The sequence below is a fragment of the Papio anubis genome, chromosome 18 (genome assembly GCF_008728515.1).
Source record: "Papio anubis isolate 15944 chromosome 18, Panubis1.0, whole genome shotgun sequence".
In the NCBI taxonomy this organism is placed as follows: Eukaryota; Metazoa; Chordata; class Mammalia; order Primates; family Cercopithecidae; genus Papio; species Papio anubis.
The window spans coordinates 56,301,372-56,321,885 of record NC_044993.1 but is presented as its reverse complement, the minus strand read 5'-3'; the positions used below and the strand labels follow the sequence as shown (position 1 = coordinate 56,321,885).

At 39.8% G+C, this 20,514-nt stretch overlaps 1 protein-coding gene across 5 annotated transcripts in view; it reads right to left on the bottom strand.

Moving 5' to 3' along the window:
• Positions 1-20,514, bottom strand: part of SMG1 (SMG1 nonsense mediated mRNA decay associated PI3K related kinase) — a 115,563-nt gene that overhangs the window by 8,248 nt on the left and 86,801 nt on the right. For 3 of the 5 annotated variants that reach the window (XM_009196080.3, XM_009196082.3, XM_021931791.2), the window contains 18 exons: positions 20,134-20,382; positions 18,657-18,989; positions 18,314-18,532; positions 17,571-17,761; positions 16,674-16,846; positions 16,249-16,528; positions 15,209-15,481; positions 14,509-14,743; positions 13,246-13,472; positions 10,474-10,624; positions 10,181-10,370; positions 9,536-10,005; positions 7,957-8,094; positions 5,668-5,820; positions 3,436-3,615; positions 2,443-2,670; positions 1,272-1,483; positions 1,006-1,112 (listed from right to left, as the gene is read on the bottom strand). In XM_009196080.3, coding sequence (XP_009194344.3) covers positions 1,006-1,112; positions 1,272-1,483; positions 2,443-2,670; positions 3,436-3,615; positions 5,668-5,820; positions 7,957-8,094; positions 9,536-10,005; positions 10,181-10,370; positions 10,474-10,624; positions 13,246-13,472; positions 14,509-14,743; positions 15,209-15,481; positions 16,249-16,528; positions 16,674-16,846; positions 17,571-17,761; positions 18,314-18,532; positions 18,657-18,989; positions 20,134-20,382 — 4,009 coding nt within the window. Of the gene's footprint in view, positions 1-1,005; positions 1,113-1,271; positions 1,484-2,442; positions 2,671-3,435; positions 3,616-5,667; positions 5,821-6,617; positions 6,997-7,956; positions 8,095-9,535; positions 10,006-10,180; positions 10,371-10,473; positions 10,625-13,245; positions 13,473-14,508; positions 14,744-15,208; positions 15,482-16,248; positions 16,529-16,673; positions 16,847-17,570; positions 17,762-18,313; positions 18,533-18,656; positions 18,990-20,133; positions 20,383-20,514 lie in introns of those variants that run through there. The other 2 variants (XM_003916602.4, XM_021931790.2) reach the window with 2 other exon arrangements.

Genomic DNA, 20,514 nt, shown 5'->3' with positions numbered 1-20,514 from the left:
GCACTTGCATAATCATCCCAATGTGTTCGTGTAGGTGTGCATATGCACAGTGAAGTAAATCAACAAATGCAGAGTGGTTTTTGCCTCTATTTGGAATGAAACTACAAATTTTTCAGTTGTATTAAGTATTTTCCTAAGTTTCTCTAACAGATACATATTTTAAAATCATAAAAAAATTTTTAGCCAAGTAGCAGGCACCTGTAATCCAAGCCATTCACGAAGCTGAGGCAGGAGAATCGCTTAAAACTGGGGGGTGGAGGTTGCAGAGAGCCACAATTGTGCCACTGCACTCCAGCCTGGGCCACAGTGAGTTTTGAGACTCCGTCTTTTTAAAAAAAAAAAAAAAAAAAAAAAAAAATTTTTAAAGAAAACTACTCAAATGCAAAGCATTTTTACTGTCTCACAAGTTGTTTCATTTTTTTGAGACAGAGTCTTGTTCTGTCACCCAGGCTGGAGTATGGTGACGTGATCTAGGCTCACTGCAACCTCTGCTTCCCAGGTTCAAACAATTCTCCTGTCTCAGCCTCCTGAGTAGCTGGGACTGCAAGCATCTGGCACCACACCCAGCTAATTTTTTTTGTATTTTTAGCAGAGACAAGATTTCATCATGTTGGTCAGGTTGGTCTTGAACACCTGATCTTAGGTGATCCACCTGCCTCAGCCTCCCAAAGTGCTGGGATAAGAGGTGTGAGCCACCTTGCCCAGCCTTTTTTTTTTTTAATAGCTGTTTGTTTATTTATTTATTTTTAAAGAGACAGGGTCTTGAACTCCTGGGCTTAGGCAATCCTCTCACCTTGGCCTTCAAGTAGCTGGGGGGATTATAGGTGTGAGCCATCATGCCTGGCTCACATGAGTATTTTTAAGGATAAGCTACAATCTGTTCAGTTTAAGATTATAAAATGACAGGCCTTAAGTGTTTAATATTAGACAGCTATGTATAATTAAACATCTTAGCATCTATGTGTAACATTATTAAGAGATCAAGACTCAGGACTCTTCTCCTACCTGCAGCAAAGGATGGCTGATAAGTAGCAGATGACGTTGGACTCGAACATTCATTTGTTGCATCGGTGACTAAGGGTGATGCAAAACTCACTAAATTATTATAGATACTGAAATACAAAATAAAATGGCTTATTTATGAAATGTTTTACCTGATAACTACTTATAAAAATATGAACAAAACTGAAAAATTAAATCAAGAGATAAACTTACTATACCATTAGTTTTGTACTTATGTTTTATAAATTTTGACCAGAAGGCATTCTTACCTCTGACTTTGTGTTTTCAGTTCTTTCAAGGTGGGAGTGATTTCCTGGAGCATTTCAACATGTTCTTGACTTCGAACCTGACCCATAGCCTGGACTAATGTAAACAGAACTGTTTGAATGTTGTCTTGCCATGATTTATATTCACCCAAAAACTGCCTAACACTGTTCTCATAGGGAACATCTTCACCATCCGCCAGAGCAGCTTCTTCATCCTAGAATTGATAATGATTAAGAAAAATAGTTTTAGTATCAGTAATTACTCTCAAGACAGTCATCTAGTGATTAAGAAGTAGCAAGTGTTTCAAATATGAGTTTGTTTAAACTGCTTTTTTTTTTTTTTTTTTTTGGAGACGGAGTCTTGCTCTGTCACCCAGGCTGGAGTGCAGTGGCCGGATCTCGGCTCACTGCAAGCTCCTCCTCTCGGGTTCACGCCATTCTCCTGCCTCAGCCTCCCAAGTAGCTGGGACTACAGGCACCCGCCACTTCGCCCGGCTAGTTTTTTGTATTTTTTAGTAGAGACGGGGTTTCACCATGTTAGCCAGGATGGTCTCGATCTCCTGACCTCGTGATCCGCCTGTCTCGGCCTCCCAAAGTGCTGGGATTACAGGCTTGAGCCACCGCGCCCGGCCTTAAACTGCTTATTATAGTTCAACTCCATTTTTATAGGAACTTCGTTTCCACCATCAAATAAAAATTCAAAGTAAAAGTAAATTCTAAAATTAAATTATTTACTGTTTGTAATAATGAAGTAATAGCCTTTTCTGGAGGCTTAGTTTTCTTACTAACTAGACTATGTACAACACTGGAGGGAAGAGACAACATTTCATTCATTTTGGAGGCGAACTGTATGGGTTTGTTGGTATAGCTAAGAAAAAGATAGGCTGGATATCTGAATTCTCAAACTACGTTCATATCTTGGTTTTATTACAAGTTATATCACAATAAAGGAATCTATTTAAGCCTTAGTTTCTCTGTGTATGAAATTCCAACTACTACTACTAGTTTTAAAAAAATAGTTGATGAAAACACAAGTTAACTCAGTTACAAATAAATTGGAAGATGCGATGAGATAAATTGTTATTTACAAAATGTCACTGCTTTTCCTATAAATAAAACTAGTAAATTTTATAAAAGAGGGACAGGAAATGTGTGTTCATGGTATTAGTCTTACCTTAGCCATAGCTTTCAAGAGATGTTTGACATCTCCAAGCTGTCGGTTATGACCAGTGAGCACAGTCTTTATATTATCAACCAGATTCTGAATTGTTTCACAGACCGTTTCTATCTGCTGCTCTTTCTCTGTCTGAATTGCCCTCTGAGTAGACATATCCTGGGTCAATTGTTTGTGTGCTGACAAAAGCCATTCAGAGCTGCCAATAGGATGTTCAAGACCAGTGTCCTAAATAGAACAAGCATTTGTTTGACTTCGAGTATCAGCTGAAATAATGAGTCCTTTCTTCATTATCATCATCAAAAGATATTAGTAACTCAAGCTGACACAAAGAGAACCTCCATTGCTATGTCATGAATTAGTTACCTACAAGTTACTTAACAATAATCTCAATAATCTATGAAAGATAGATGAAGATTTTTACTTTCCCTGCATAATCACACAGGTTATAAATGCTTAAAGTTTAAGACCTGAGAAATACATTTGGAACCACAGAGATGACTGGCAATCCAGGTCCCTAAATTCTAAATAACTCTTCGAGATGAAATGTGAACTTCCTAACATACAACTTTAAGCTTTCTGACCAAATATAAATGTCAAATTTGCCAACTTGCTATTTCTGGCCTTCACTAACCTTTCAAGCATTCATCTTCCATAAGCCCTCTTTCTCCCGCTCTATGTTTTCAGTGCATCGGAATCATTTGCTATATACCGTCTTTCTCCTCCATTCTAAACTTTCATAGTATTTTGGTTGTAGCTCTGAGGAGCCTTTACACTTTCTCATTTTTCATATTTTTAAATATATAATATGTTTCTGGGAAGGGGGGCAGCTAAGAAAATAATTTAATCATCACTGTCCCCCCCCCCCCCCCATAACAACCTCTTACATACAGTATATTCTCAACAAATGTAATCTGAATGTATATATTAAATTGATTTTGATAGTATAACGCTAGCCTTAATTTAATCAAGTTTCCTTCCACCAAGACTCACCACTCTCTGTAATAAACGAAGCTCTAACTCAGACACTGAACTGTTAAACTGTGATGCAAATGAACACATCTGCTGACATCGCTTGATTAGTTCAAATAACGCCGCATCCAGGTTTAAGGCTTCTGCAGTTCTTGTTCGTAAACTTTCAAAATGAATGATATTGCTGCAGAGAAAAGTGACCTGTGAAGACAGAAATGGAACCACAAGAGGAGATGGGGGGAAGGTGGGAAAGGGAGGTGGCAATTAATAACACGAAAAAATACTACTTTCTCATTTTGAGAATTCAGGACCAGAATTAGTGCTGAAAATGTTTGGGAAATAGACCAAAACCTTATAAAGGCTGTAAATAAACGTACATTTATATTTATACTGTTAGGTCTGAGATGGCCAAAAGCACTGACGAACAATTAGGTAAATGTATCTTCTACGTTACTTACTGTTTTTACATAGAATATTAACTTCACAATAAAGCTGTTATCATATTTAGCTGCAATTTGTGTTACATCCACAATTCAGAAGACACTTCCGTCAGAATGTTCCCCTTCTGCTTCTATTCTTGCCTAACTTATCTGGCAATATTAAGCTCATCTTAAAGGTATGATTAATATTGTGGTGGTTAGTTTTTTTTGTTTGTTTTTTGTTTTCTTTGAGACAGCGTCTCCCCTGTTGCCCAGGCTGAAGTACAGTGGCTTAACTATGGCTCACTGTAGCCTTAGACTCCTGGGCTCAAGCAATCCTCCCGCCTTAGTCTCCCAGGTAGCTAGTCTTCCAGCTGGGACTAGAGGTGCGTGCCACCATGCCTAGCCAAAAAAAAAAAAAAAATTTTATTGGCCAGGTGTGGTGGCTCACACCCATAATCCCAGCACTTTGGGAGGCCGAGGCCAGCGGATCACCTGAGGTCAGGAGTTCGAGACCAACCTGGCCAACATGGTGAAACCCCGTCTCCACTAAAAATACAAAAAAATTAGCTGGGCATGGTGGCAGGTGCCTGTAATCCCAGCTACTTGGGAGGCTGAGGCAGGAGAATTGCTTGAACTCTAGAGGCAGAGGTTGCAGTGAGCCAAGATCACACCACTGCACTACAGCCTGGGTAACAAGAGCAAAACTGCGTCTCAAAAAAAAAAAAAAAAAAGAAAAATTTTTTTTTTGGTAGAGACAGTATCTTACTATGTTGCCCAGGCTGGTTTCAAACTCCTAGCTTCAAGCCATCCGCCTGCCTCAGACTTCTGAGTAGCTAGAGCTAAAGGGACATACCATGCCCAGCTATGATACATTCTTAAATAGTTCTTAATAGGTATATACTGAAAAATTTATAGACAAAATTATGTACTATTTGGGATTTCTATTAAATATGGATGGAAAGGAGGATTAGGGAGTATGGGTGAAATAAGATAGGACTTAAGTTGAGCATTATTAAGCATTGGTGACAGGTATGAAATATGAGTATCATGTATTACTCCAATTTTGTACTTAGTCGAAAATGTCCATAACAGTTTTTTTGGTTGTCCTCCCCCTGCCCAATCCACAGCCTCTTGACAGGGAACAAGACCTTTTTTTTTTTTTTTGAGACAGAGTCTTGCTCTGTCACCCAGGCTGGAATTCAGTGGCACGATCTTGGATCACTACAACCTCTGGCTCCCAGGTTCAAGCAATTCTCCTGCCTCAGCCTCCTGAGTAGTTGGGACTACAGGCACCCGCCACGACGCCCAGCTAATTTTTTTGTATTTTTAGTAGAGATGGGGTTTCCCCATACTGGTCAGGCTGGTCTTGAACTCCTGACCTTGTGATCCGCCAACCTCAGTCTCCCAAAGTGCTGGGATTACAGGTGTAAGCCACGGTGCCTGGCCGACAGGGCACAAGGTCTTAAGACGTTTTTATTGTCATGTGGAAAAAATAATATTCAAAGTACCTTTCCAAATCTTTGAATTGCTTTAGTTGTATAAAAGAGAACCAGAGAATCTTAAACAAATATGAATTTAAAACCTCTTTATTTTTCAACAGAGGCTGAATTTATTTAATTAACATTTAAATGGGAGGCAGTAAAGGCCCAGGGAAATAACCTGCTGTAGGTTCAACTTAAGGCATGCCCTGAAAGGCCCATCAGTCCCTCCTCCTGGTGCTGTGAACCAAAATGTGGGCTCTCAAGCTCCCCTGATAACCCCACATATAATTTCCGGCTACTCATCTAATCCTGTAAGTGAATACAAAGATAGTGCATGTAAGTCACAATACCTGACTTGCTCTTTGGCTCTCTTTAAGGACAAGATTTCTTCTTTCAGCTATCGTTGCTTCAAAATCTTGTAGTACAGGGGCCAATGCAGGGTTGGCACCACCTGCCCACTTGAGTCGCTGTTCAATACTTGCTTCAAGTGCTGCTAGCTTCTCCTATAAAAGCCAGCAGAATCTTGGTGAATGTATATGACATTCTCTACTTCCTATCTGTGGAGTATTTTATATAACACAATAAAGATTCAAAAGAACCAGGGTGGACATATGTAATTTAGAAAACAAAGCTTTAACAATCACCTTTTGGAATTAACCTTGATTTCCCTTTGAACATTTAAGGCCAAACATGTATGGAGAGAGAGGCAACAACTGGCTTTCAGTTTATTATCTTAAAATGTACAGAAGGAAGTTTCACTTTCATTTTAAAATAAAATGATCTTTAAAAAATAAAAAATCTGCTACACCAAACTCTTTTTTTTTTTTTTCTTTTGAGACGGAGTCTCACTCTTGTCACCCAGGCTGGAGTGCAGTGGCGCAATCTCCACTCACTGCAACCTTTGCCACCTGGGTTCAAGCGATTCTCCTGCCTCAGCCTCCCGAGTAGCTGGGACTACAGGCACCTTGTCACCGTGCCTGGCTAATTTTTGTAGTTTTAGTAGAGACGGAATTTCACCATCTTGGCCAGGCTGGTCTTGAACTCCTGACCTCGTGATCCACCCACCTCAGCCCCCCAAAGTGCTGGGATTACAGATGTGAGCCACCATACCCGGCCACGATCTTGGCTCACGGCAACCTCTGCCTCCTGGGCTCAAGCCATCCTCCCACCTCAGCCTCCTGAGCAGCTGGGACAAGAGGTGGGTGCCACCATGCCCCAACTAATTTTTTGTATTTTTTGTAGAGACAAGGTTTTACTATGTTGCCCAGGCTGGTCTCAAACTCCTGGCCTCAAGCAATCCACCCGCCTCGGCCTCCCAAAGTGCTGGGTTCATAGGCGTGAACCACCATGCCTGGCCAAGTTTATAAAAATAATGGTAAAAATCCATCCAGATTATCATGACAAGGAAAGTTTCATGTAACAAAGTTATCTGATTATTTATTCAACATTTCAGGTGGACACATTCACATTTTCTCTCCCCAACTCCCTCTACTTTCCTGCATGTCCATGTCTCTAAAATCATTAAGAGGAAGAGTTCATTCTTGTAAGTTGAAAACACATCTTTTCTCTGACCAATACACTGTAGAGAAAGCTCATTTCAATCTTCAAATGACTGAGCTCCAAAAAAGCTTCATTACAAAACTTTAAAACATCACAGAATTATACTTGATTTTATACTGCTATTAATTTACAAAAACAGAAAAATGTCAGTTACTACTGAGTACATGAAGTATAAAGGACAGACAATATAAAGATATATATAACTTTCATTAAGGCAAGTTTCTCTTATGTAAAAAAATAAGTAGAAGGATTATGTATACAGCTTTCAATATCCAGGCAATATAATAGTTCAGAAAAATATTCTGCTGCCTTAGGCATCCCAAAATTCCATTATCTATACAACATAAGAAATGCCCATGCTTCTTAGCTACCACTATTATTAAACAAAATAGAACAACTTATATACATTTCACAAAACAAATTCAGTATTCAAAGTTTTTCTAATCACCAGTTTCCTTAATGTATCAAGGCACAGTAATTATCAAGTTCATTAAAAACCTGAGATATTTAGTATGTTTCTACTCCTGGTTCAAAATATACCTGTTACTATAAGACTCAGTTACCTTGGAGGGTAAGAAATAAAAAATAGAGGCCGGGCGCGTTAGCTCATGCCTGCAATTCCAGTACTTTGGGAGGCCAAGATGGGCAGATCACCTGAGGTCAGGAGTTCGAGACCAGCCTGGCCAACATGGTGAAACGTTGTATCTACCTAAAATTAGCTGGACATGGTGGTGCACGCCTGTAGTCCCAGCTACTTGAGAGGCTGAAGCAGGAGAATCACTTGAACCCGGGAGGCAGAGGTTGCAGTGAGGTGAGATAGTGCCACTGCACTCCAACCTGGGTGACAAAGTGAGACTTTGTCTCCAAAAAAAAAAAAAAAAAATATATATATATATATATATATATATATATATGTGTGTGTGTGTGTGTGTGTGTATAAATTAAAAGCAAAAGTGAAAAAAATTATGCTCTTCTGGCTTACAAACCAAGGACACATACAACAACAGAGCACTAACAATCGTAGCGTTGGTTATTTCTAAAAGGAAGATGCCCTGGAAGGAAGATCTGGCAGAACACACCTGAACTGTTGCAATAGAAGTTTCAATTTGGCTCAGGGTATGCAGTTTCTTTTTCATGCTGGTTAGGATAGCAGACCGTGGGGGAGGTGTGACTGACATGGCTTGTGGTCTATTGATAAGTAGATCTTCATGTTGCCACTGTTCAAAGAAAAAGAAATGTAATAAAATCAGCAGGAAAAAAGCATTTCGATAAATAAGGAAAGGGAGGTGCAACCTAGGACTGGTGGAAGAGAAAAAATCCCAGCTGCAGCCAATGGGAGGTAAGCAGGGAGAAGTAACAGAAAAGACACACTGAAAACAATCACATCCAGGTGAAAGTCTTCTTGAGGTGGAACATAGCTAATAAATTTCTTGGACCACTCACATGCAACATTTAAATAGTAATTCTGAAGATGTTAACTACAGTTAAGGAAATCAGAGCTTAAGGAAGTTAAGTACAAGTTTATATACCTAAGTCTGATTTGAATACAAATCCATCTCACCCCAAAGCCTGTGCTGTCATACATCATACATCCCCTAAGTAATTAAGGCCAAAACTAGGCTTCTAAAAACCATTTCCAAAATAAAGACAGATTTATTCCCAAAGCTGTTTATCACATGAGTAGGGCATCAAGGAAAATAAACTACTTTAGAAATAAAGACGGGAGGCCGGGCGCGGTGGCTCAAGCCTGTAATCCCAGCACTTTGGGAGGCCGAGACGGGCGGATCACGAGGTCAGGAGATCGAGACCATCCTGGCTAACACGGTGAAACCCCGTCTCTACTAAAAAAAATACAAAAAACTAGCCGGGCGAGGTGGCTGGCGCCTGTAGTCCCAGCTACTCGGGAGGCTGAGGCAGGAGAATAGCGTAAACCCGGGAGGCGGAGCTTGCAGTGAGCTGATATCCGGCCACTGCACTCCAGTCTGGGTGACAGAGCGGGACTCCGTCTCAAAAAAAAAAAAAAAAAAAAGAAATAAAGACGGGAAGCATACCTACATATGAATGAATTCAACATTAAAAACTATATTTATGCCAGGCACAGTGGCTCGCACCTGTAATCCCAACACTTTGGGAGCCCAAGGCGGGCAGATCACCTGAGGTCGGCAGTTTGAGACCAGCCTGACCAACATGGAGAAACCCCACCTCTACTAAAAATACAAAATTAGCCAGGCATGGTGGTGCATGCCTGTAATCCCAGCTAGTCGGGAGGCTGAGGCAGGAGAATCGCTTGAACCCTGGAGGTGGAGGCTGCGATGAGCCAAAATCACGCCATTGTACTCCAGTCTGGGCAACAAGAGCAAAACTCTGCCTCAAAAAAAAAAAAAAGCAGTATTTAATACAGATCATGCTTATCACACAGCCCTGATGGAAAGAAATTCTAAGGACACAAAACCATAGAGGATAAACGATCTCAACTATACAGAAGAGAAACAAGTATCATTGGGAAGAAACTGCCAAAATGCAATGGTGTGTTTGCACTGGGTTGGCGTAAGTTCAGGAAGTTTTAAAAAATTTTCTGTGTATTGTTTTATATTAATTTCTCCCGTTTTTCAAGTTTCCCACCTTGAGGAAAAACACATTATAATGAAAAACACTTACCTGAAACATGGCAATATGCAGCTGAACTCGCTGCAGGCTTGTCTTACAAGAAGAAATACTGGTTTCCAGCCTTCGCACCAAGTCATGCTTCTTCCAGGCAGTGTCATAAGAACTTGCTAACACGGTTGCCCTGTTCATAACCAACTGAGAGAATTTCCCAATCTGGATGTTATGTTCCACCGCTTTCTTACAGAGATCATCAACAGAAACTTTGCTTTCGGCACCAAAGTCCTTTGCCTCTACTTGAGCAATGATGTCTACACCCAGAGCACTGATAAAACTGCACAGTGTGAGTCCGAGGGCTTGGTTAGGTAGTCCTATCAAGAGCTGCCTCACAAAGTCAGCCGTGAATGCCTTGATAGGTTTGGCCATTTGGTCTTCACTGAAACAAGAGTTTCTAAAAAGGGTTTTCACATTGACAATCTGTACAGGCCCATTCACAGTATTCTGATCTTCAAGTGAACTTGATCCTACAAAAAGGAAAAATTTCTTATAAAGTATTTCATGAAAAAAATCAAGTAATATGCCGTTTATTTATAGTATTTAAGGTGTCATGAATGTATAATTAAATTAAGCCTACTCTACCCTGCCCCCTTCCATAGTGCTACATAGCTAAAGCTAGCATGTTTACAGGTAGAATATTACCTGACAATGTTTTAGAAAAGGTACCACAGAGCCTGAAGAACTCCTTAATCGTCTGGAGTCTTTTTAGAAAGAAAATCTCTTCTAGCACCTGCCGGTGATTATCATCATCAAAAAAATTAACTTGAGTACTCCTGGCTTCCCTTATGATGTCAATCTTTCGCCAAGCTATAGGAATTTCCATCTTGTTCAACTATGTAAATGAAAGAAAACAAAGTTCATTTCCCCACTCTTCACACAACTGAACAACTACTTTATGGCACTTGCATCATTTTTAAATCCAAGTCCACATTTACCTTTTCAACTAATAAGCCGAAAGCAGTTTCAACTTGAGCAAACATGCCATCGAATGCTACCAAAAGCATCTGGCCAGCTGACATTTTGGGTGTTTCTTCAACTGAACCATTTCTTGGTTGGATTAATTCACCATACTGAGCATGTAGTAGTCTACAGGAAAACAAAGGGAGTTAAAACCTTCGCTGAAAAGTAATGCCTTTGGTAGGAACATAAAAAGTCAGTACATCTCACAGCTGCATGCGAACTCTAGAAAGCCTTCTGGCATTAAGAAGAAGTGTTATTAGGCCGGGTGCAGTGGTTCACGCCTGTAATCCCAGCACTTTGGGAGGCCTAGGTGGCCGGAACACCTGAGATCAGGAGTTCGAGACCAGCCTGGCCAACATGGAGAAACCCCAGCCAACATGGAGAAACCCCGTCTCTACTAAAACTATAAAAAAATCAGCCGGGTGTGGTGGTGGGCACCTGTAATCCCAGCTACTTGGGAGGCTGAGGCAGGAGAATCACTTCAACCTAGGAGGTGGAGGTTGCTGTGAGCCAAGATCGCGCCATTACACTCCAGTCTGGGCAACAAGAGCGAAACTCCATCTCAAAAAAACAGGAGTGTTATGATGATAAAATGGTATTTCATGTCAACCACAATAGGATTTCAATGATTCCAATTCATTATTAATGACTGTTATGTGATTAAATTTTATGCAAACTTGAGTGATTAGTCTCACTTTTACACACAAAATATGAAATAATGTAAAATCCCATATTGAAAATGTCAGAAATCACACCATTCTAAAGCTGGTGGACCTAGTAAATTGTCAAGTATGTTCACAATACTACTGTAAGATACGATACAACAAACTCTACTTGCTGTTTTGGGTATACTTGGTTTTTATGCACATTTTGAATGTAAGGTCTTCAGAAATTCACCCCTCACATTACCATTAAGACTTATATAGTGCTTAAGTATCCGGGCACTATATCTTACCCCACACACAGACACACACACACACAGAAATCATTCCAGATGGCTGGAACTATTAAGAATTTTTAAGAGAATTAAAAATGTTAAGCTACCAGATAAATGTCTAATGGAAAAATTGCTGTAAGATGGTATGAGATTTTCCTTGAGATTACCCAAAAAAAAGCTTCTCTGAAACAAGGCACAGACAGGCTGCCATAGATCCAGGCACAAAGCTTGTTACCCAAAGTACACATTTAGGTAAACATTCCTCTGTATGAGGATAAGGCGAATCCAGATAGGATATTAAGAGAGAGAAAATGAAGTCTGAAATTCAGTGCAAAACAAAGATGTACAGATCTAGCATTTAACTTTTTAAATACTGCTAAAAATTATATGATAAAGCTGTTCTACAAATAATCTAAATCGCTACTTAGCTAATATTTGTTTATGCTATTAATGATTACACTTTTTCTAGCTGGGCAAGGTGGAGTACGCCTACAGTCCCAGCTACTCGGGAGGCTGAGACAGGAGAATCTCTTGAACCCAGGAGATGGAGGCTGCAGTGAGCTGAGATCGCACCATTGCACTCCAGCCTAGCAACACAGCGAGACTCCATCTCAAAAAAAAAATATATATATATATATATGAATATATATTTATTAATATATATGTATATATTTCTTATTCTATGAATATAACCACTCCAAAGAAACATGAGAAATAGGAAATTTCTGAATGCAGGATAATTAACATTAAGGAATTATTGCTACTTTTTTCGTGAAATAATGACACCACAGTCAAGAAAAATAAGATCATATATATATATACACACACACACACACACACATACATACACACACATATATATACTTCTTGCATTATTAATATTTAAGAATGAAAAAAATATTTGCTTCAAAATAACTAGGATAGTAAATTTAAACCAGACTAACCCAGTGCAGATAATTACCAAAGGTGGCGACATGGGGTTCATTAGAAATCTATTCTCTCTACTTTCTTGTATCTTTGAAATTTCCCATGGGAGGAAACGGTGCTACAATTCATTTCTGCTCTCTCAATTATACTTCTTTTGTGAATTAGACATTGGAATGCCAAAGAAAAGAGGCCTTGAATCACTAGGGACAAAGGAGCTTAGGGCTTAGCTCTGCATACAATGCATGCCTGGAGGAACTGCCCAAACTCTACAGATTTCAAAGTCAGATTGCTTTTCTGGACTGAGACGAAAAATACTATATTCAATTAGCTAAAACAAACTTATAATATTTAAACTAATTTAAAAGTATTCACTTGAAATGAGGTGTATACTCTGTTAGCTAAATAAACTTGTCTCAGGTGCCTCCACAGGGTTCTACAAGATGGCTTAAAAAATATCATGTTTGACTGTGTGTATGTACATGTATGTAACCACAAGCACTAAAAGGATATATGTATCTATGTGACTGAACTATACACTTGCACACATGCACACACACAAGTGAGTGCATATATAACTAGTGAAATCTGAGTAAGCAGTGTGGACTATATCATTGTCGGTTTCATAGTATTGCTATAGATACTAACATTGAAGGAAGGATGAAGCATGCACAATACCTGCCTGCACTTTTTTTTAAAGCAAGTTCTTGTGATGTATAATCATTTCAAAATAAAAAAGTTTTAAAAAGATATGTGTATGAGCATTTATAAGTAATTATACCTGCTCTAAAAACTAAAAGTAAACTTAAGGTAAAGAGCTCAGAATCCCTTTCTCTGGCTGTCCCATCTCTTTTACGAGGAAACGGCACAGCCAGCATTCACTTGCCTGGCAACATCGATGTAATGAGCATGTGTTTCTTCTTCCAGTCCCATAGCTGCATTTCTTAAGTAGGCCTGAAGAGATTCCACTAGAGTCTGCAGGGGAACGCCATCGGTGGTCTGCTCAATAAGACTGTCCAGTTCATGCAGCATACTTTCTAACGTGTATTCCCCTTTCATTAAACATCGAAGTGCTTCTGGAAATATGATTTGCCGGAAATTTGAATTCAATTCCTATAAATAAATAAGAAAAAAAATTTTAATGTTTTCTGAGTTTAGCTAAGTTACATATTTGGAGACTTAGAGCCATATATTAAGAGCAAACGTATGTAACTATGCCATCAACTCATTCATGTAAGTACATCTTTTGTTTACTTTTTATTTCTACTTTTAAAAATTTTCTTTTTAAATTGTTTTGTAGTCGTGTGAAATTTTTCAGGAACTATTTCAAATGACTTAAAAAGTTATATAATTAAACATTCCTAGGATGATGTACCTTAAGAACAAAAAGAACTATCCTAAAGTCTGTTATATAATGTTACTAATTTTTAGGAATCATATTTCCGATAGTGATATTAGTATTGTTATTCTCTTTTTGGTTTGGTTATAAGTGGCTTCTATTTCCCTTCAAAAAAAAGTCCTATCAAGGTATAATTTGCACATAATAAACTGCACGTTTTAAACATATAATTTGGTATACTTTGGTACTTGCATACACTCATGAAACTGTCACCACAATCAAGAAAATCAGCATACCGATTACCCTACAAGTTTCCCCCTGACTCTTTTTAATCTCTCTCACTCATACTTCTCCATATCACCTCCTCCACTTCCAGGTAAACACTGATCTGCTTTTTATCCTATTATACACTCTCCATTTATAGGGGTAGAAATGTCTAGCTTTCTTTACTCAGCATAATTATTCTGAGAGTCATACATGTGGCTGTATGTATCAAGGGGTCATTCACTTTAATTGCTAAGAAGTATTCCATTATGTGGATGTACCATATTTTATTTATCCATTTGCTTATTGATGAACTTTTGATTTGATTCCAGTTTTTGACTACTACAAATAAAGTCGCTATAAAAATTCAAAAAAACAAAGAGCAACTGTAACCAAGTTACAGCTATAAACCTCACAATTATCTTTCCTTTAAATGACTGGCTGAGCAACAAAAGTGGAAGTCAAATTGTTTTCCTGGATTAAAGAGATGAGAAAGACAATATTCAGTATCTAAAACAAACTAATATTTAAAATAAAAGTGCTCACCTGAAGTGAAGTATACACTCCATTGGCTAAGTGAACTGTCTCAGACGCTTCCATGGGGTTCGGGATGTCTAAGTCCTGTGGCACCAGGTGGCACTGCTTCAGTAACTGAACCAAGCAGGTGACGTTTCCGCTCATACTGCAGAGTTCCTCCAAGAACCAGGCTCCATCCCGAGAAGTCAGATCAACCAGCTGTTCTCCAGCACTTGACGCTGCACCTTCCATCATCAGGTTACGCCTACAAGAGATAAATATCTGTATAGTGAAACTTAAATGTATACACAAAACAAGGTAATTGGCCGGGTCAAGGCCATGCCTGTAATTCCAGCATTTTCGGAGGCCGAGGTGGGTAGATTACTTCAGGTCAGGAGTTTGAGAGCAGCCTGACCAACATGGCAAAATCCCATCTCTACCAAAAAAATACAAAAATTAGCCAGGAGTGGTGGCACACACCTGTAGTCCCAGTTATTCAGGAGGCTGAGGTTGCAGTGAGCCGAGATCGTGTCACTGCACTCCAGCCTCGGTGTCAAGAGTGAGACCCTGTCTCAAAAAAAAAAAAAAAAACCACCAAGATAACTAAAATCTGAAAAGCAAGCAAGCAGCTGTAACACTGGGCAAGACTAAGGAAAGCAAAAGAACATTTTAGGTTTGGGATTAAAAATAAGACACAGGAAATGGTCCAATATGAAGTTGGCTAACTCACCTTGTAAGGGTACAAAGGGCAGAAATAATAACACTTGCTAGACTCAAAGATCCTTCTTCTCCATTCTCATGAAGGAAAACTTTAATGCAACGTTCAATTTCTTTCAACTGATCTTCACAAACTGGCACAGTGACAGCTTCCTGTTTTAAGCGTTCCACTTGTCTAATAAGTCTGCTGTTGATGTCTGCTGCATACCGCTGCAGGGTCATTTCAGTGGCAGTGATGAACTGACACACTGTTGGGGGTGGCTGGGGAGCATACTGCATTTCATATCTATAAAAATAACAAAGAGGTGCTTGTTTTAACACAACCACCCCCAACATACAAAAGAATATTGTATTTAGTCCTCAAACAAACCTTGAAAAGTAGAAATCATTATTGACATTTTACAGATGCTTAAGCAATTTCCTAAGAGGACTTGTTGATGACTGTGACAGAATCAACATTTGAGTCCAGGCACTATGGCTCATACCCCTGTAATCCTAGCACTTTGGGAGGCCAAGGCAGGAGGATCGCTAGAGCTCAGGAGTTCGAGACCAGCCTGGGCAACATGGCGAAACTCCATCTCTACAAAAAAATATAAAAATTTTTCAGGCATGGTGACACACGCCCATGGTCCCAGCTACTTGGGAGGCTGAAGTGGGAGGATCACCTGAGCCCAGGGAGGTCGAGGCTGTAGAATACAACTTTGCTTCCACACCCAACAAGAAATAAAACTGGCCAGGCACAGTGGCTCACACCTGTAATCCCAGAACTTTGGGAGGCCCAAGCAGGCAGATCACGTGGTCAGGAGTTCAAGACCAGCCTGGACAATTTAGTGAAACCCCATCTGTACTAAAAAGACAAAAATTAGCCGGGCGTGGTGGTGGTGTAGCTCCAGCTACTTGGGAGGCTGAGGCAGAAGAATCGCTTGAACCTGGGAGACAGAGGTTACAGTGAGCCAAGATCATGCCACTACACTCCAGCCTGGGTGACAGAACGAGACTCCGTCTCAAGAAAAAAAAGAAAGAAAGAAAGAAAATTAAGCACTATCAACTTACTTCCTGTAGAGCTCTTGACAACGCTCTACTGTGGTGTTACAGATGAGCTCTTCCATCCAGGTCTTCCACTGTTCAATTCGATGTTTCTGAAATATGGCCTTTGGATACTGCAGAGCCACAGTTGCATAGTGATGCAGTTGTTCCAGACAGCCACGGAGCACAGAGCGCCTCTGCTGCAGGAGAGCACCAACCTCCCCCTCCAGCTGCTCGCACTGGCTAATCAAGTGGGCCTGGCCAGCATTCTGCAGAAAGGCTGTTGCTGGCACGTAACTTGGAGGACCTTTTGGTAAAAGACAATATTAATGACAGTAAAACAGTGTCAAGTCAGCTGTCACTAAAAGCAAGCACAAACCAGGACCCCACGCAAAAACATGACTATAAAACTCAGAGTTTCACATGTGAATCTATAATAAGTCAACCCATACCAAGGTCCATTTGTGTGCTTATCTCTTGAAGTAAGCTTGCAAGCTGTGTTGCTTCTAAATTATTGAATGCAGCCTGATAATGTGTTATCCACTGTTCAAATTCATTCAGCTTCACCTGGATTGCTTCCTGAACAGCTCTTTGCTGAGTCTGTAGTTGGGTGTGTTCAGAGTACCTAATCAGGGGGACACAAACAAAGTCAAATGATTTACTGATGTTTTCTTCCACATACTTTCCTACCCTGGAATGTGCTCACACATGGACTGTCCGGTATGCTCCTTATCCATCTTGAGGGCCCCCTTCGAATGTCCCTTACTTCTCTGTTTTTCCTGACCCTGTGATTCTCTCAACTATGCTCACGACATTTTAATTAAAACTACCACATCTGCCAAGTTTTGGGTTCCCTGAAGGTTAGAAACTCATGCTTGACAGATCTTTGTAATCTGAGAGCCTCACGCAATGCTTAACACTTTCATATTCAACTACCCTTTACTGAGCACCTGCTGTGTATAAGATTCTTTCAGTTAACCACCCTATTTAATACTTAACTCAGTGAGGTAGATGAAGTAGCTGCCATTGTACAAATGAGTAAGGACTCAGATACAATAATGGTAATAAGAAAACCAAAACCCAGATTTTCTGATTCAAAGTTTTGTGTTCTAACCACTACACCCACCTATCTCCCATAATTAGTCATTCAAACAATTAAGTTAAATAAAATCAAAGCGGAAAATTTCAGTGAATTTTTGTTTACTAACACTTTGAAGTTGCAGTCACTGAGACAGCTTTTATCATTTACGTGAGTTGTTACAGTAATTCTAATCCCTATTGATGTTTATATAAATATGAAAATTCTAATTAATGGCACATATTTAGAAGAATTCAACACTGTTTTAAACCTGTGTTGCAGAGTGTGAGAAGGATGATCCACCCCTTCAGCTCCTTCTAGAAACTCTATTTCCTCCAGTAGTTTGCCCTGCAGTTTTTCCACATCTGTCAGTTGCTCCTGCAAGCTTAGGTATTCATCTAAGCTACTGTCCAACTTGGGAAGCACAATCAGCATCTCATCTCTATTCTTAAACCAGTTCACCTGTAAAAAGATATTACAATTAGGAAGATTCTTACAGGGCCTATTGTGAGACATGACAGCATCAGAAAAACAAAACTCTACAAAACCCCAAAGGGGTGATGCATTGCCTCCACCGTACAAAGACAACTAACGTGTTCAAGTTTACACAGGCGTAAACTGACAGGCTCAATCTCATAATACCATGTATTAAAAGTTGCCAATGTCACCCAGAACAAGATTGGCGTCCCTGGCTACCAGATGGGGAAGGGAAGCTACCCAATTAAAGAACATTTACAGTCATCACTGGTAAACATCATTTCAATAATTAAGAAATATAATTTTTTCAAATCACGAACCCACCTCTTAGGAGTGTGGAATGTAACTGTGCATGTTTGTGTGGAAGAATTACCTAATAAAAAGATAACATCAAATTGCCACATTTAACTGCCATTTCAATATTATACATTAGTCTTGCCAAAAAATTAGAGAAACAATTTGCCTCAACATTTTGATGAGCATGTTTACTCTATTAATAAAAAGAAGACAAGGACTTATTCTGTCACTGGGCTTCACCTTAATCTCAGCTACTCTGGAAGAAAACAGGCTGCGGGTGATCTCTCGCTCCATCTCTCTCTTGCTCTGCTTGCTCTCGGCCTGCTGGCCGCCTCCACCATAGACAGCACCAGCAAACCCCGCCTCGCCTCCTGCCGTCCAGTCTACCAGAGGGTCGTACACAAAGGCCTCCAGCAGCGTCAGCAGGGTTTCTCTGCCACGCCGCATAATGTGTAAAACCTGTTTTCAGGAGAGTTTTTAAAATAAGGTCTGCCACAAGTTTCATCACTAAAGTGTGTTTTTTATTCCATAGGTTTTGCTTATTTAACAAGTACACTAAAAGGGAGAAGAGAAAACAGCATACCTGCTCACATGAAAGCCTAAATACACCTTCTACTCCAGTTACACCCAGTGCTGTTTCAATGTTTTGTGTCATTCGAAAAGGTACTTTCTCAGGAACTCTAAGGCTTTTACCTTGAAAAGACAAACCATTATATTTTTGCCCTTTCACCAAAAAACATTTGGCCCTCATAAATGTAAAGTTTACTTTTATTTTACCTTTTTCAAAGCAAACATTGTAATCTATGTGAACAACTTCTCCAGTCGTCATATCTATGAGAACGTTATCCAGATGTCTGTCTCCAAGGCCAATTATGTATCCAACCATAGACATGACTGCAGTAGATCTTGCATAAGACTAAAGGAAAGGAAATGGGGGCAGCAAGCGAAACATCATTAAGAAATTGCCCTCCAACATGGACGTGATACTATAAAATTTACAAAGCGCCATAAACCTACCCCTTAGTTTAAAATAAATCAGCAAATAAAAAGCATTCCTCAAGGTTGCTGCATGTGGTCATGCAGGCATACAACACTGTAGACCTGATTGGTACTAATCAGCTATCAGGATGCTGGATTAAAAAAAAAACACAAACAAAAAAACTTTTCTTTAACCTTCCTAGTTTGTCTCTTTCTAAATTTTTTATTCTTTTCTTTTTTTTTTTTTAAAGACAGAGTTTCGCTCTTGTCGCCCAGGCTGGAGTGCAGTGGTGCAATCTCGGCTCACTGCAACCTCCACCTCCTGGGTTCAAGTGATTCTCCTGCCTCAGCCTCCCGAGTAGCTGGGATTACAGGCACCCGCCACCATGCCTGGCTAATTTTTTTTTTTTTTTTTTGTATTTTTAGTTGAAACAGGCTTTCGCCATGTTGGGCAGGCTGGTCTCGAACTCTTGACTTCAGGTGATCCACCCATCTCGGCCTCCAAAAGTGCTGGGATTACAGATGTGAGCCACCATGCCCAGCCTCTTTTTTTAAATTTAAATATTGATTAAAAAAATTTTTTTTCCTTCCAACTTTTTATTTTAGGTTTAGAGGGACACGTGTAGGTCTTTACGTGGGTAAACTGCATGTCACTGGGGTTTGGTGTACACATTATTCTGTCACCCAGGTAGTGACCCAACAGGTATTTTTTCCTACCTCATCTCCCTACTGCCCTCCACCCTCAAGTACGCCCCAGTGTATGTTGTTCCCTTCTTTGTGTCCATGTGTGTTCAATGTTTAACTCCCACTTATAAGTGAGAACATGCGGTATTCGGTTTTCTGTTCCTGTGTTAATTCACTTAGGATCTCCTTTTCATTTCATCCGTAACTCTTTCCCCATCCTGCCCTCGGACATAGTCATGTTCATGTCTTTGTAACTGTAATATTAAACTCAAATATAGGTCTGAAACTACCAAGTCTGGAGGGACAGAGGAAGGAAGGGAAGGAGGACAAACAAGATAGGTAAGAAGGTAGCAGACAAAAGAAATACTACTGAGTACAGTCGAAAACAAAGCACATACCTGTGTAACTCTCCACCATTCATCAGGCGTTGTGCAAGATGACCAGAGCTCTTTGGCAAGAAGATTCGGGGGTGTGGCCTCCATTAACTCTTCCAATACAGCCTTCATTACATGAAGAGGCCAATCCCGACGGGATACATCCAGGCTAAGCCCAACTGTTTTCAAAGCAGGGCCAATTTTACTGTAATAAAGTTCACTAGGGCGGGGTACAATTCCAGGATTCTGAGGAGTTTGGTAGGAATCTTGGGCCTTAAGAAAAAACAATTTTTTAAAAAAAGAAAAGATCAATTTTATATAAGGAAAAAGAGTGCCTTTTATATGTAAAGTAGAATTTTTAAAAATGATTTTTCAGTAGCATTCTCTCATTACTCAGCTAAATTT